Here is a 15,653-nt window from a genome sequence, read left to right as displayed (position 1 = left end):
AGATTGTTTTCTGTTATTATTTCATTAATGATAAGTGCTTTAGGTGCAAGTGACCTGATGTTTAGGAGACCAAGTTTTACGAAATTTGTATTTTCACTTTCTACTGGTTTTTCTGGTTTGATTCTTACTAGATTTTTCCTGGAGCACACAGTACGTTTATTTCTTAATCTAATAATACGAGGAACAGACACAGTCTCTATAGGATTCGCCAGATATGCGTTACTGATGTTTAAGTGGGGTGAACAAGAGTCTAGGTGGCTATAGTGTGAATTTTGTGAATTTTTACCTGCTAGTCAGATGGTGCGAAGTAGTCTGGAGATGTTGTCCGACAGGAGTTCAGCTCCGGCTCGACTGAGTTTCCAGTCGTGAGTTTCTGCAGATTTTGTGTGATTAGAATGTTTAGAAATTAAAATAAAGTGACAGTTTTTGTTTAATTTTATTGGTGATTCCTAATATAAAATGTAATCATAAGCTTGCCAAGCAATTTTGGAGAATTTAATGTTTCCCCCATTCAGACAGAATGCCCGAGCATACTGCCCAAGAGGTGTTTCGAAGACGGCCGCCCAGTGAAATGGCTTGCCTTAAATGGACTTGGTCCCAGCTCAGTGCAAGTTGGGTGCAGTAGGACCAGTGGGTTACAGGTGGGGGCTTATCCGGGATGGGAGTGAAGTTTAGGGGGATGAGTCTAACCGAGGCCTGCTAGCAAAGTGCTATGCAGGTAAATCTTACTCTTCTGACCTCTAAAGGTGCTCTAGTGACAGACGCTAGAGGCCATGGTCTGTAGGCTCCTTGTTAGAGCAACCAACTTCCATGCAAAGAATCGCCTGTTTAATCCCAGCCAAAGACAATAGAATACACAAGATGTGTCACCTGTAATGAGGTTTAGAGGGGTGAGTGTAAAAGAGGCCATTTAGCGAAGCGGTATGCACTCCGCTGACCTCTAAAGGTGCTCCAGCAACAGACGCTAGAGGCTATGGTCTTTAGCGTCCTCGTTAAAGCAACTGACTCTTATACAAAGAATCACTGGTTCAACCCTAGCTCAAAGCGGGTTGGGTGCAGTAGGACTGGTGGGTTACACATAGGGGCTCGTCCGGGATGGGAGTAAGGTAAGGGGGTTGAGTTTAACGGAGGCCAGCTAGCAAAGTGCTATGCAGGCAAACCTCACTCCTCTGACCTCTAAAGATTATCTAGCAGCAGACGCTAGAGGCCAGGGTCTTTAGCCTCCTTGTTAGAGCAGCTGACTCCCATGCAAAGACACATTATGTAAATATAAACATTATAAACACTGTATTCATTTTAATAAATAATGAAAATCTCAAATCTTTGAATAGTATTAAAATATTGTTTATGTTTAGTGTAATATTATGTTATGTTTGTTCATGTTATTTTTATTTGACATGTAAAACATTGTTTTGACATCTTTACAGTGACAACCATACAAACCAAACAGAAACATGTTTTTTTAATGATGTACATATGTACATATGTCTTTAATAATACATTCCTATTACATAATACTATTCTTGTCTTAACATGCTGTCTAATGTCAGAGCACTGAAAGGGTAAGCCAAAGAGCAGAATGAAAAGTTGTGACGGCATGCATTATGCTATAGATCTAACTGTCGTCTCCTCCTCTTCTTCTTTTCACACTCCTGTTTTTAATGTTTCTAAAAGCTCAGTGCCCATTTCAGTTCGACCCTCTTCTCCCTGTTTCCCAACTCTAGAGAAAAACGTCTTTTTCTAACAGCTGCAGCATTTATTCCCTCGTTCCCTCCTTCTGTTATTTCTCCTCCTCTCTCTTGCACAAAGTGATAAACATGTTATTGTGCCCTCTATGGCTTTAGCCAGATGGATTCTCCCCCATCTCACTTTGTTTGTTGTCATTGCTATTACTCTCCAAATGTCCTTGAGTCTGAAGGCACTCATACATTTCATCTGGTCTCTTGTTGCTTCATCCAAACCTCTCCGACCTCCCGCTGTGTGTCCAGACGTGAGAAAACTGCAGGAGTTTGAGCTGCCCTACGTGTCCATCACCAGCCTGCACAGTTCAGACTATCGAATCATCCTACGAAAGAGGTACAGCACTTATTTTGGAAGTGGTTGTTGAACACTAAGCCCAATGCACTAGTATATATAAAAACAAAGTGTTTTTTGTGTAGCTCACAGATGAAGGCATAAAAGAACACTTGACTTTTTTTTTTTTGTAAAAGTCTCATTTTACAAGAACCCTAGAGTTAAACAGTTGAGTTTTACTATTTATGTGTCCATTCAGCCTAACTCGAGGTCTGGCAGGAGCACTTTTAGCTTAGCATAAAGCATTGAATCGGATTAAACTATCATTCTGGTGTAATCAATAAACTTTGCTGCCATACAATGGCTGCAGCAGGCACAATGATAATACACAGCACCTGAAAATAGTCCGTAGTAGGTAACAGCACTGTGTAATATCATTGCTTCTGTTGCAGCCATGGTACGGCAGCAAAATTCCTTACAGTAATGAGAATAGCCATATCGAGCTTGAAATATATCAACATTTTCTGTCAGTCTTACTACACTATGTAACTACAGAAGTATCAAGCTTTAAATAGGAAAAAAAAATATTGAATTAAATTGATCTGTTAAGCAAGATACTGGTGGTATTCAATAAGTTATGCTAAGCTAAAAGTGCTCCCACAAGACCCGTGAATTGGCTAAATGCATTAAAAATAGTAAAACTGAACTGTTTAACTCAAGGTGAATTGTAAAATAAGCCTATTTTCAAAATAATTGCGTGTTTCTTTATAAAATGTTTGTCATTTGTTTTTGTAGCTTTCACTTTTATAAAAAAAAACATGAATAGTTTGCCAAAAAATGTTGATCATTCTGTCAATACTCTGTATGACGTTACATTGAAACATTTACATTACATTGAAAATTATGGCTTTAAAAGGTGACGTGAAATGTTTTGAACTGCAGTTTTGTTCGACATGTGACTAAATTAAAACTGAACCGTGAAGACAGGGCTAGAGTACAGGACTAGAGTAGCCCCTCCCATTTGTTTTTACAACAGCCATTAGCATTTTGTTATCATGGCTCTGCCAGTGAGTGTGGTTGTGCCGAAATGCAATAGCATCTTGAATGGTGAAGATTCGAACAATTTTTTTGAGATATCCATAAGACTACCTAAGCCAGGGGTGTCCAAACTCCTGGTCCTGGAGGGACAGTGTTCTGCATATTTTAGTTCTAACCCCAATTAAACACATTTGAACCAGCTAATCAAGCTTTTTCAGGTATACTAGAAACTTCCAGGCAGGTGTGTTGAAGGAAGTTAGAGCTAAACTGTGCAGGACACCGGCCCTCCAGGACCGAGTTTGGACACCCCTGACCTAAGCCATTTGATAGCATTACTGTAAAAAACAAAGTACCACAACTAAAAAAAAAAAAAAAAAGGATTCATAAAAACATTTAAATTACTTCAAATTTTTATGATGGTCTTTTTTGGTGGACTCTAAAGATATTTTGAAGAATGTTGGAAACCAGTAAAGGTTCAGTAGGTGATCTGCCCAAACGCTAACCGGTTAGCATAATATCTTTCAAAAACTATCCCTTCCTTGTCGTCCAAAGCCATGCCTCCTAAAATCCTGAACATGCACATTATAGATGACAGAGACCCACTAGATCATGTCATCCTCCAGTTGGAAAACTTTATAGTACTTTATAATACTAATTAAAACTTTATAATCCTAATGAAAAACTGTATTATATCTAGCACCGTTTCAGTTTTGTAGTTAACAAGCAAAACTTGTCATAATGTGCAACATTTTATGCATGTAAGGATCGCTGGTCCCACTCTCTCAAAAATAAACCTATGTGAATATTAAACCACCTTCAACTTAGTAAAGCAGGCTAGGGGAATAGTGCTATTTACTGATGTTTTGTTGTTAAACTAATATAAATCTACATTATCGATGCTGTAAAAGGTCACTTGTGAAACTGAAAATAGTCATTAATATGTTCGCAGAAAGATTTCAGTGGCTGAACAACACTTCTGTGCATATAATCCATTCATAATACAACTAAATCTACATCAGCTTTGGGTGACTAGAATAGTTTTAAAACATACCATTACCTGTCTAAAAGAAATACTTCAGCCATGGTGTCATCTCTCCTTCAGCATACAAAGTTCTCCAATAGTGATTCAGGACTTTAAAGTTTTGATTTAGCATTTCTTTTTGCCGATGTCACTCTCTCATGTGCACGTGACTGTGGATCTGCGTGAACAGAGGTGCGCTGTTGTACAAATCTACATTTGTCGACAGACAGTTTGGGATTAGGGCACAACTAACGATTATTTTAATAATAGATTAATCTGATTTTTTTTCATTAATCGATGAATCAAAAAACAAGAAAAGCATTAATTTCCAACTCTTTATTCAAAAAAGCTCATCCTTGAGCTGTTATAATAATAATAATAATAATAATAATAATAATAGTAAACTAAGTAGTTTTGTCCTGTTTTCAATTTAAATATCTAAATGTTTTTTAATCAAGATGCATACTAGACACATAAAATAGCAAAATAAATTATGTCTTGTTTTCTGAAAAAAACACCTCAAAATTAAGTGATTGTTTACCTAAAACAAGCTGAATTATTTGGGGGTAAGTAAGAATAGTTCTTAATGAGATATAATCACACAGAAGCTTTAAGCATCACTTCATTTTCTCATATCATTTTTTTTGTCTGTTCTTGATTTAAGATTTTTTAGATATGGAACTGGAAACCAGATGAAATGACTAAGAAAGAAAAGTTTTTTTTTTTGCAGTGCAGCTATACATGACTTCAGATGGAAAAATGAATGATCCAAAAAAAAAGTGAAAAACCTTTCACTCGTGAGTTTAAAAGATCTTGCGTGTTTAAAAGATGAGGCGTGTTTTCCTAATTCATAAAACGCAGAACACGCAGGATTCAGCACGTAAATTCACCAGTTACTTCCCAAATACATGCAAGTAAGTGTCTGGTATACTTAGACAAGAAAAGATTCTACTTTATTGTTACTTTCACTACGTGTAATGTGTATCTGATATGAATAAAACACATTTGCCAATTATATTTGAATGGATTGTAAGAGTTCCATAGACTTCCATGTGTTTTACAAACTCTAAATGTATTGTTTTCCTAGTATTTGTGTGTATTTACATGTCTAAAAAAGGAATTAAGCATTAGGCGGTTAAAACGCTGTGTAATTGTAATGATATGACACGTCTTTCTCTGGATCAGCGCCAGCAACGCACCAAAGCTCTGTTTGATTTTTTTCAGTTGCCCCTCTACGGGTAATCGAGCTAACGCTAACTTGTCATGCTTGTCAAGCTGGATAACGAGTAAAACACCAGCACCAGGGACTTTATGGTCCTCACTTCAAAATGGAAAAAAAGTTGGATCCTGTAGTGATTTACCCTGCTGCTAAACTCCCTTCCTCATCATCCCAGTCTATGTGGCGCCAAACTCTATATCAGTGCACGAGAGAGACCATGTTCACTCTGCTCTGCGCTGAACTAAAGTGTTTTTTTAACAATCAAACGCCCCCATGTCGTGTGACACAACAAATCGATTATGAAATTTATTGCCAATGCTTTAAGTAATAGATTTTCATCAATTTAATCAATTCGTTGTTAAAGCCCTATTTGGGATATCTGAATTATGAAACAACAATATTTCAGAAAATTATCACCTACTGCACCTTTAATTAGTGGCATCAGTAGTAGAAAAAACAAATACTCAGGAAGTCAATGGTTTTTGGTTTTCAACATTTTTTCTGAATGTTTGTTTTTGAGTGAACTGTCCACCTCTAGTAAATTCCAGATTTTCAATTACTTGCCTTGATGTATAGAATGCGAGGCAGTTCCAGTTTGCTTACAATTTAGCATTTAAACAACATGCTAGTTGTTTGTTGCTTGATTGCTGATTTAGTGTTTTCATTATCAGCATCTGTGGTTTGAGCATCAGTTATGCATTGGTGTTATTTATGCGCAGTTGACATGTTGTTTACGAATAGCTATATTTCAACCTTCTTACATTAAGTAGCCAAATTGATTAAAAATATGCAACACTGATGTCTAAGATCACATTGCATGTTGTTACCAACCATAATCAACATGAAACTATTGTGTAAGTATACTTGTTTACTACCATTTAATAGATATGAGAGAATTAGATTTCCAATCAGACAATTACAGCAACTGAAGTGAACAGAGATTTTTTTAGCTCCACCCACTCACTTATAGTATGTGAATGATGGTAAATATCCGGAAAATTTCCGGAATGACTTTACCGGTGAATTTAAAAAAAAAGCTGTTCACACAGGCAAGGATGTTACGGAATTTTTTCCGGTAAAGACTTTTCACACATCCGTTTCAAAATATCAGTTAATTCTGACATCATTAATCAGAAATGACCTCAAAACGTCTGTGCTTGTATTTGTTTACATTTGACTACATATACAAACTCTGTGGGTGGATCAGTATTGTGAACAACTTTGATGAAAACATATTGAGAAACACTATCGCATGTCGGTATGTACATAATATGTGTGTGTGTGTGTGCTGGTGCTCACCGGCTGCTTCACATGCACACGTGACGTATCAAGCAACTGAAGGAAGCATAGCTTGAAGGTAAACAAACAGCGGCTTATCATAGGCATCTTATCGATAATTATTTACACAGTTGGCATTAAGAAGGAACATAGAAACGTTATTTGACTAACATCTAACAGCTAAATGTGTCTGGAAAATGTTCAAAGGCTGTTATTTTCATGAACCGCGTGAACGCGAATGTGTCTGAATGTTCTGATTGGCTATAGTAGACATCTCACGTCAGAGCATTCTAGACCTGAACACTCTTTTTCCAGCAATCTTCCTTCTGCGTTCACACAGTGCAGCATTCCTGCAAATTACCGGAAATTTTACAACTTCTCTCTCCGGAAAATAGCCGGAACAAATTTACCAGTATTTTCAAAAAGGGCCTGTTCACACATACAGACCTTTTAATTTTCCAGTAAGGTCTTTATGTGTAAAAAGGGCAATCATCGGTCAACCTACACTGTCTAAATACTTAATATAATGTAATATTTATAATTTTATTTTTGTATAATTTTACTTTACTTCATAATTTTACTTTTAATTTTAGGATTTTATTTATTTATTATATAAATTTTCAGTTTTATCAATTTTCATCTTCTCTTTTTTTTTCTTCAAATCAAAGGCTTTTGAAAACTCCTATAAAAAGAAAATGCTTCCGGAACCAGCGCTGCTGAAAAAGTGGATGAACACTTAGTTGCTCATTCATACAGACAGTATTTCAGCATCTTTTTTTTTTTTTTTTTTTTACTCTTCAGAACTTTTCAAAACGCATCTAAAAAAAATGCAGCTGCCGACCCCAAACACTGATGGTGTGAAGTTTTGTTATGAATTTGCAACAACACGAGGAACAGTAAATGGTGCCCAAACTAATATTTGCCCAAGTATAGAGTTTAAAGTGTTCTTTCATAAGCATGTTCCCAAATTAAAATTTTAAAAGTCAAACATTGTAATAAAAGTATATTCAACACAGGCTTTTGATTCAGGGAGAGGTTTCCCACAAATCTCCATCTTTATGTACTACTTGGACTTAAAGACAGCTGGATTTAGACATCTCTCTCTAAATCAAACGGTCTCTGAAGTGCTATGCATTACAGAATCTCTGATGTGCTTTAAAGCAGAACACTCTTCATTATTTATTCACAGGAAAGTGCACAACCGCACACAGCATATAAATGTGGATGTTCCTAGTGGTTTATTAACACCAGTACATTCATCTAATGCCCTTTGGAGTTTACAGTTTATGTAATGGAATAACTGAAGAGAATCAAGAGAGATTATTTTGGTAAAGCCACCAGCATGGGCATAGAAACACCATGTGTTTCACCATGTGCAGTCAGTTGAAGCAGGTGTCAAGGTGTTATGTGAACATAAATTTCCCTTTTTAGCATATTAAAAGAGCTTAGCAGAGATTATTTTGCTGAAATGTTTTCACTTTCAACTTTTTATCCACTGTTCCTGTTGAATTGGATTATATAGTGTTGAAAAGGGAGCACAGGTTGCTGGAGTGTTTTGTTTTTTTTATATTTCCCTCAGAAAAATCGAAGGCCTCTTGACCTACTTTATACAAAACTGCAGACAGACTTCGGGCAGAATCCACCTGTTCATGCTTTCAGACATGTAGATCCGGCTGATCTGACGGGCAGCTAACCAATAGAAATGTGTTTCAATGATTAAAAACTTCTTCCTGACAAACAGGTTAAACCTATAAATATAGAAAAGATGCATCATAGCAAAAATGTCTTTAATCAGAAAAAAGTCAGAATTTGGCAGGGGTATAAATAATTTAGGGTTTAGGTCTTATAAATTATTATATAAATACAAATATTTTATTAAATGAAAAAGTTAAATTGTTAAATATTTATTACTATTTTAAATAACTGCTTTCTTATTGTGTGTAGTTTCAAATGAAATTATTTCTCCAGTCATTATTGCTTTAATTACTACTACGATTAATAATAATATTAATAATAATAATAATTAATAGTAGAGTAATTAATAAATCATGTGGCTCTTAAGACTGGAGTAATGAAGCTGAAAATTCATCTTTAAAATTACTGAAATAAGTGATTTAATTAAATGAACTGCTTTTGAACAGTTATTTCACACTAGCACTTTTGGTCCGCACCCGGGTTCGTTTGACGTCAGAGTACGGTACGTTTAGCTAGTGTGAACGTGTCTTCTGAACTCAGTGTGAACCATACCTGAGTCCGCCTGAATAGGTGGTCTGGGGTACGGTTCACGCAAACTCTAGTCCAGTTCACTTCTGGTATGAATGCAATTGTACCAAATAATGGAAGTGAACTGACAACTGTAAAACAAACTATCATTTTTGTAATGTTCATTCATGTGCGTGAGTGTGTGTATGTGTGTGCGTGTTTATGTGTGTGGCTGTGTATCTTGTACTATACCTTGGTGACAAGTGGAACTGAGCCAGGCCAAACATATGTGATAATGTCTGCTTGACTCCTCCACAAACAGCTTCTGCAGACATCGCGTGATGCTCTGAACTTTTATAATATTTTTGCGGCAGATAGACGCGAGTCACTTTCTGTAAGTCCAAAACCAAAAGATTCAGTAAAAGCAGAATGACTGTGCACATGATGTGTGGACATCTTTGAATTTTGGCGCTTTACTTTCGTGCCCGTCACCTAGCAATAGCTGTACATACAACAGCAGCTCGATGACGCAAGCGTAAGAAAGAAGCTTCAGAAGGAAAAAAGACAGTAGCTGCATCCCAAATGGCACACTATACACTATGCACTCATGCACTATGTACTTATGCATTTAAACACTCAACAGGATAGTATATGTATGTAGTGTTGTCCCAAAAATTTTTTTACTAAGCGGAAATTCAAACCGTTTACCTATTGACGTTTGACTGTCGCCAAATCGGGTGAAATAAACGACCGAATTGTCGAATGTTACCTGCTGTGAGTATAACTGCATTCACCATCGGGAGGCGCTATAGTATAGAGAATTTTGCTTTCACCATCCAAAATAAGTTATCCAACATGTGCGCCCGATAGCTCCGCCCCTTCCGCTACATAAGCAAACCTGCGGTCGTTGAGTGCGTGACGTGTCCATCATTACACACTTCATTTTAGCAGCTGAATGAGTGCATCATCCGGGTAATTAAAGTGCACTTAATATTTTTAGAGTTTTCAGTGTAAGCACACTACCTACACTATTTATACTACAAAATGGCATAGAATAGTGCATAAATATGTGATTTGGGACGCAGCTAGTGTGAACACAAACCAGCCGAGAAGGTGGCAAAAGGGCACAATCAAACTTGGGTATGGTCCAGGCAATTGAACCAAGTTTCAAAGCAACTAGTATTAGTGTAATAACGTTTACAATTTTACAATTTTTACTGTATTTTTGATGAAATAAATGCAGCCTTGGTGAAAAATCGTACTGACCCCAAACTTTTTATTGGTATACAGTCTAAAAAATCTGTGGATTTATGCAGAATGAGTTTGAGAATATAGAATATACTTACTTTAATTTAAGGTTTATCATTTTATTAAATATTAGAATGACTTGCTTGGTAAACAGCGACAGCTAGTCTCATATAACACATCCACTTAAAAACAGAAAATCTTATTTTAAAAGCTCTATTGTACATAGATCATGTAAACATCTGCATATAATTCTATCATTTTTATGACATTAATTTGTGCATAAATAATGATAATAATAAACATAAATGGTGTATGTCTGACGAGAATATTTGCTACTGTATATAAAATATAAATAAATAATACTTATAATAATACATACCAAATGATGTTTTAAATGTTTGTGCTCTGTGAATCATTGTAAAAAGATTTCATCCGTTCATTCATTTGTTATTTGCTCAGAAAAAAAATAAAAATAAATAAATAACAGGACACATAATAATACACCGGAGGAAAAAAAAACTGTATTTAACTTGTGTTTTGATAGTTATAAACCTTAATTCATCTTAACATAATCTTTGAAAGCTAGGGCACATTATTGAGAAGCACATAATAAAACGAAAATGTCACAAAATATTCTTGAATGCCTTTTTTTAAACCCTCACTATCTGGATGTCTTAAAGGAGTTCAAGCATCGACAGCTAAATGCTTTCAAATGGGATTTAACGGATATCCAGTCTTGGCCGTGGTGTGAACAATATCTATTGTCATGCAAGATTACATCTTTGTGCTCTTATAAACTCTGCTAAAACTTATTTAACAGTCTTCGTTCTGCCCACGGCGTGATGAGAATAGTTTTTGACATATGGACGGTTACTGTGTGTTTGGCAGACTGTTGTTTGCTTCCGGGCAGCAGCATGCAAGCTAGTATTGCAGTGTAGCTATAAACAATGCTTTATTACAGGACAGAAACAGGTCTTTTCTCCAAGTTTGAAGTTTTAATTTAATGTTTTGTAGAGCATCAGTAAGCTTTCGTCTTGTGAGAACCTCAGGCATGTTTATATGAATGGTTTGTTTATGCAGTGAAATGCTGATTTGAAGGTTCTTGATGACACATTAGAAAACAGATGTGATCAAAGAGGAAGAACGTAGATGCTAGTTTATTTCTAAAATGACTTATTATTGTCTGTTGCTCTTTTCTCAGCTACTGGGACACGGCGTACGACAGTGATGTCATGGATGATCGTGTGGGACTCAACTTATTATACGCTCAGGTAACAAGCTCAAGTGTACTGTCTGTGTGGGCCATCGCACATAAACTTGTCATGGTGGGCATAATGTATCGAGAAAATAATGTAGCTCCTGTTCCGATTTTCAGAATAATGTTTTTATATGTGTGTGGGTAAATGTATAATGCAGGATTTTTATTTCCTTGGGTATCATTTAACATTTATTTTGTTTTATTTTAATCCTTTATTTAAAATTTGATTGAAAACTTTTTTTTTTGTTAGTTAAAATAAATTGTAATAAAGTAATAAATCTTAAGTTTAATTCAATTACATGACTAGAAATAAAATGTAAAAAAAAATGTTTGTGACACAGTTGAAGTCAAATTTATTAGCCCCCTCAAATTATTAGCCCCCTGTTTATTTTTCAAGATTTTTTTTCAACACATTTCTTAGCATAATAGTTTTGATAACTCATTTCTAATAACTGATTTATTTTATCTTTGCCATGATGACAGTACATAATATTTTACACAATATTTTTTCCAAATGCTTTTATACAGCTTAAAGTGACATTTAAAGGCTTAACTAGGTTAATTAGGTTAACTAGGCAGGTTAGGCTAATTAGGCCTAATAAAGTTATTGTATAACGATGGTTTGTTCTGTAGACAAAAAAAATTAGCTTAAAGGGGCTACAAATTTGACCTTAAAAGGGTTTTTTATAAAATTATCCAAAATAAAACAAATCAGACTTTCTCCAGAAGAAAAAAATATTATCAGACATACTGTGAAAATTTCCTTGCTCTGTTAAAAATCGTTTGGAGAATATTTAGAAAATAAAAAAGTCAAAGGGGGACTAATAATTCTGACTTCAACTGTATATTATACAATTTGTTTAATAATTTTTTATCTATATAAAATGGAAATTCATCTGCTTTTAGTTATTTTGAACAAAAATACCACACTGCTCAGACTTTTCTATTAAAATGCCATCTTCTATATTTCAACCAAACATTACATATGTGTTCTATTACAGTGGTTCCAAAAGTGGGGGTCGCAGGACAATGACAGGGGGTTGCTTAGTGATTTCCAAAAGTCAAATACATTTGATTAAAGCATTAGAATTACCATATTTTATCCAAAAAACCAACAACATGCAAATGAAAAGCCATTCATCTTTTAATTTTGTTTAATAGGATTGGTGTGTTTATGTTAGATTAACAACACCGCAATGGTTAACCAGGTTAAACTTTCTGGCACCTTTATGGCAATCAAATCCATTAAAAATAAATACAGGCCACAACTAATTATTGAGAATGATCTCTGAAAATTAAACAAGAATATACTTGTGCTAAAAATACTGTGCCCAGCAGTCTCATTAGGTGAGTTTAATATTAAATGAAACAAAATAATAAATAACTATAAATTATAGCCTACGGTTGAATGTGGGGGTTGCGAGTCACTGGCATTCTTATTATAGGGGTCGTGGGCTGAAAAGTTTAGGAATCCCTGATTTGTTAGTTAACACGGGTAAAAGTACTAGTTCGCCCAAAAAATATATATATATATATAATTTATTCTCCTTCATTTGGGTTTAAACCTTTATGAGTTTTATCAGCAGATATTTTGAAGAATGCTGGTTTCTGGCACCCATTGTCTTCCGTATTAGAAAAAAATAGCTACCAGCATTTTTCAAAATATCTTCTTTTGTGTTCAACAGAAGAAACTCAAAAAGGTTTTAAACAAGTGAAGGGTGAGTTAAAGATGGCACAGTTTTAATTATTGGATGAACGGTGCCTTTAAAACATAAGGTATCTTGGAATATATTATTTTATATACACTTTTTATTAATTTTTTAGGTCATAAATGATAAATATTGCATCAAAATTGACCTTAAATAACAATAAACATTACATTTATAAATTAAAGCAGTATTTAATTTTTTTTTTTATTATTCAAAGTCATTATTTACTCACCCTTTACTTGCAACAAACCCATTTGAGTTTCTGTCTTGGCATGAGCATAGAAGAAGATATTGTGAAGAATGTTAGAAACTAGTAGTCACTGACATCCATAGTGTTTTTATTATCTATTTATAACTATCTTTATTATTTATGTGTAACTATGGAGGTCATTGGTTCACAACATTCCTTAGAATATCCTTTTGTCTTCAACAGAAGAACGTAACTCATAAAGGTTTGAAACCACATAAGAGCACATTTTCATTTTTGAGAAAAATGTCCCTTTAACACTGAACTGGCAGAAGAGTTGTTTTCTTTCATCTCAAACTCACAAATCTCCTTTAAAACACACAAGTTATTGAGAAATCAAGCTCAGAGTGAAACCCTGTCTTCTTCCTCTCAGACGGTGTCAGACATTGACCGAGGATGGATCCTGGTAAACAAAGAGCAGCACAGACAGCTGAAATCCCTGCAGGAGAAGGGCTCAAAGAAGGAGGTACGGCTGAGCTCCACCACACACGATATTTGATCTCCCTTGTGTCTATGAGAGAATGACTGCTTTTATAGAAGCTCAAATCCATTCTCAGGCCTGGATTTATCATGGAGAATGTTAACATGAATACCAATAAGCTGATAATAACTTCATCAAAAGTCAGTGTTTTGTAATTAGGGCTTGGTAACAATTGAAAATGATTGAATTATCGCAAAAGTGGATATAGCAACATACATATCGCAATGGTTTGCAATAAATTAATGATTTAATACAAAATAATCTTTGGTACCTAACATTAGCACACCCAATAATTGGATTTAACGTCTCACAGTTTTATTCATTTAGCTATCATCACTTACATAAATGAACAAAAGTGTCTAGTAAAAACCAGTGAAAAGGAAATATCAAAGATTGTGAATAATTACAGTGGTTCCTCACTATAATGCAGTTAACCTTTCGTGGCCTCGTAGTTTCACAGATTTTTTTGTGCAATTTAACATGTTTTTTTTTGTTTTTTTTTTAATATCGCATTGTGTTCTGCGTCCTGATTGGCTGTATACTACTGTCAATCAATCTCTTCCATGCCATGTCTCCTACAGAACAGAATGCATTCCGCTTGCCAAATTTACATACATTTTTCATGCCAAAAGACAGAGGAAGGTACTAACCATTTCACAAAAGGTTGGACTTCTGGACATGCTAAAGAAGGTAGAAGTTACATTGCTGTAGGGCTCCATTGTGGAATGAAAATACAGTTAATAAAATTCAGTTTTTGATCTATAATAATTGAAATAATAATTAAAAAAAATAAAGCTGACTACTTTCCGCATTTCGCCTATTGCGGGCTATATTTAAAACGTAACTCCCGTGATTAACGAGGGACCACTGTATTGGTTTGATTGCATTTTAAATTCTCAAGATGCAGAGATTTTAAATGTAGCAAAATAGTTTCTTCCTAATAAGATAAGAACACATTTTTGTAATTCCTTGGGTAAATAAAGTATTTAAGTTTGTTGTATATTTCCTCCTCCTTTAGGAAAAAGTTGGGATGTGCTTATATTCGCAGTAGCACACATACACACTTTAAACTGACTGAAAGCAGATTAATGTGTTAACATATTTGGTGAAATCTGTGCACTGGACATAAAATGTCACTAGGTCCGCCAAGAAAAACACACTTACGCTCTATTTTATAAATAGTGTAAGTAGTGCATTCACACTGAAAACTCTAAAAAGAGTCCTCAGTGACAAGAAGGCTTTGTGCCGAAACGTCTGTGTCTTTCAATCACCCGTAAAATGTAAGAAAATAAAAACAGTATGAAGCAATTGAGTGCGAATCATTACCTTTTTTTGAATAATACCATTTTTCACACCGATGATTTTTGAGTTGATGACGGGTCCAGATATTTAGCAAGCCAAATATTTCACTGGCTTTAGTCGCACAGGTTTGTCTCCGATTTGTCAGCGATTTTACAAACCCTGTAGACAAGTGAAAATAGATTCTAAAATCCCTAAAAATGTTCTTGTTACCACACTCAGGGTGAAGAATTGATTATGCAGTCATTTGTGTCTGTTTGACAAACATCTGTGTTTTGTTTTACAGTTCATCAGATTGGCTCAGACACTGAAGTACTACGGCTATATCAAGTTTGATCCCTGCATCACAGATTTTCCAGAGAAGGGCTGTCATGTTATAGTCGGAGCTGGAAACAATGAGCTCAACTTCCACGTCAAGCTGCCCAACGAGCAGATGAAAGAGGGCAGCTTCAAAGTCACGCGCATGAGATGCTGGCGGGTCACGTCATCTGTAAGTTCAGTCTTTGACAATATAGAGTGTTTGGTTTGTTCAACTCAGAATGAAAATACTGTCATCATTTGCTCACTCTCATGTTGTTCCATAAACAACAAGGAATTAGCCAGTCTTAAGATACAAATTAAGATACATTTAATCAAATCA

General features: G+C 35.1%; 1 protein-coding gene across 3 annotated transcripts in view; it reads left to right on the top strand.

The window, feature by feature from the left end:
- Nucleotides 1-15,653, top strand: part of snx17 (sorting nexin 17) — a 75,549-nt gene that overhangs the window by 48,837 nt on the left and 11,059 nt on the right. For 2 of the 3 annotated variants that reach the window (XM_009294624.4, NM_001045157.3), the window contains 4 exon segments: nucleotides 1,989-2,076; nucleotides 11,221-11,290; nucleotides 13,607-13,699; nucleotides 15,300-15,503. In XM_009294624.4, the coding sequence (XP_009292899.1) occupies nucleotides 1,989-2,076; nucleotides 11,221-11,290; nucleotides 13,607-13,699; nucleotides 15,300-15,503 (455 nt within the window). 3 annotated transcript variants of the gene reach the window in all.

This window comes from Danio rerio, chromosome 20, assembly GCF_049306965.1.
Source record: "Danio rerio strain Tuebingen ecotype United States chromosome 20, GRCz12tu, whole genome shotgun sequence".
NCBI classification, from domain to species: Eukaryota; Metazoa; Chordata; class Actinopteri; order Cypriniformes; family Danionidae; genus Danio; species Danio rerio.
Note: the sequence above shows the minus strand (reverse complement) of the source record. Positions and strands in the feature narration are given on the sequence as shown.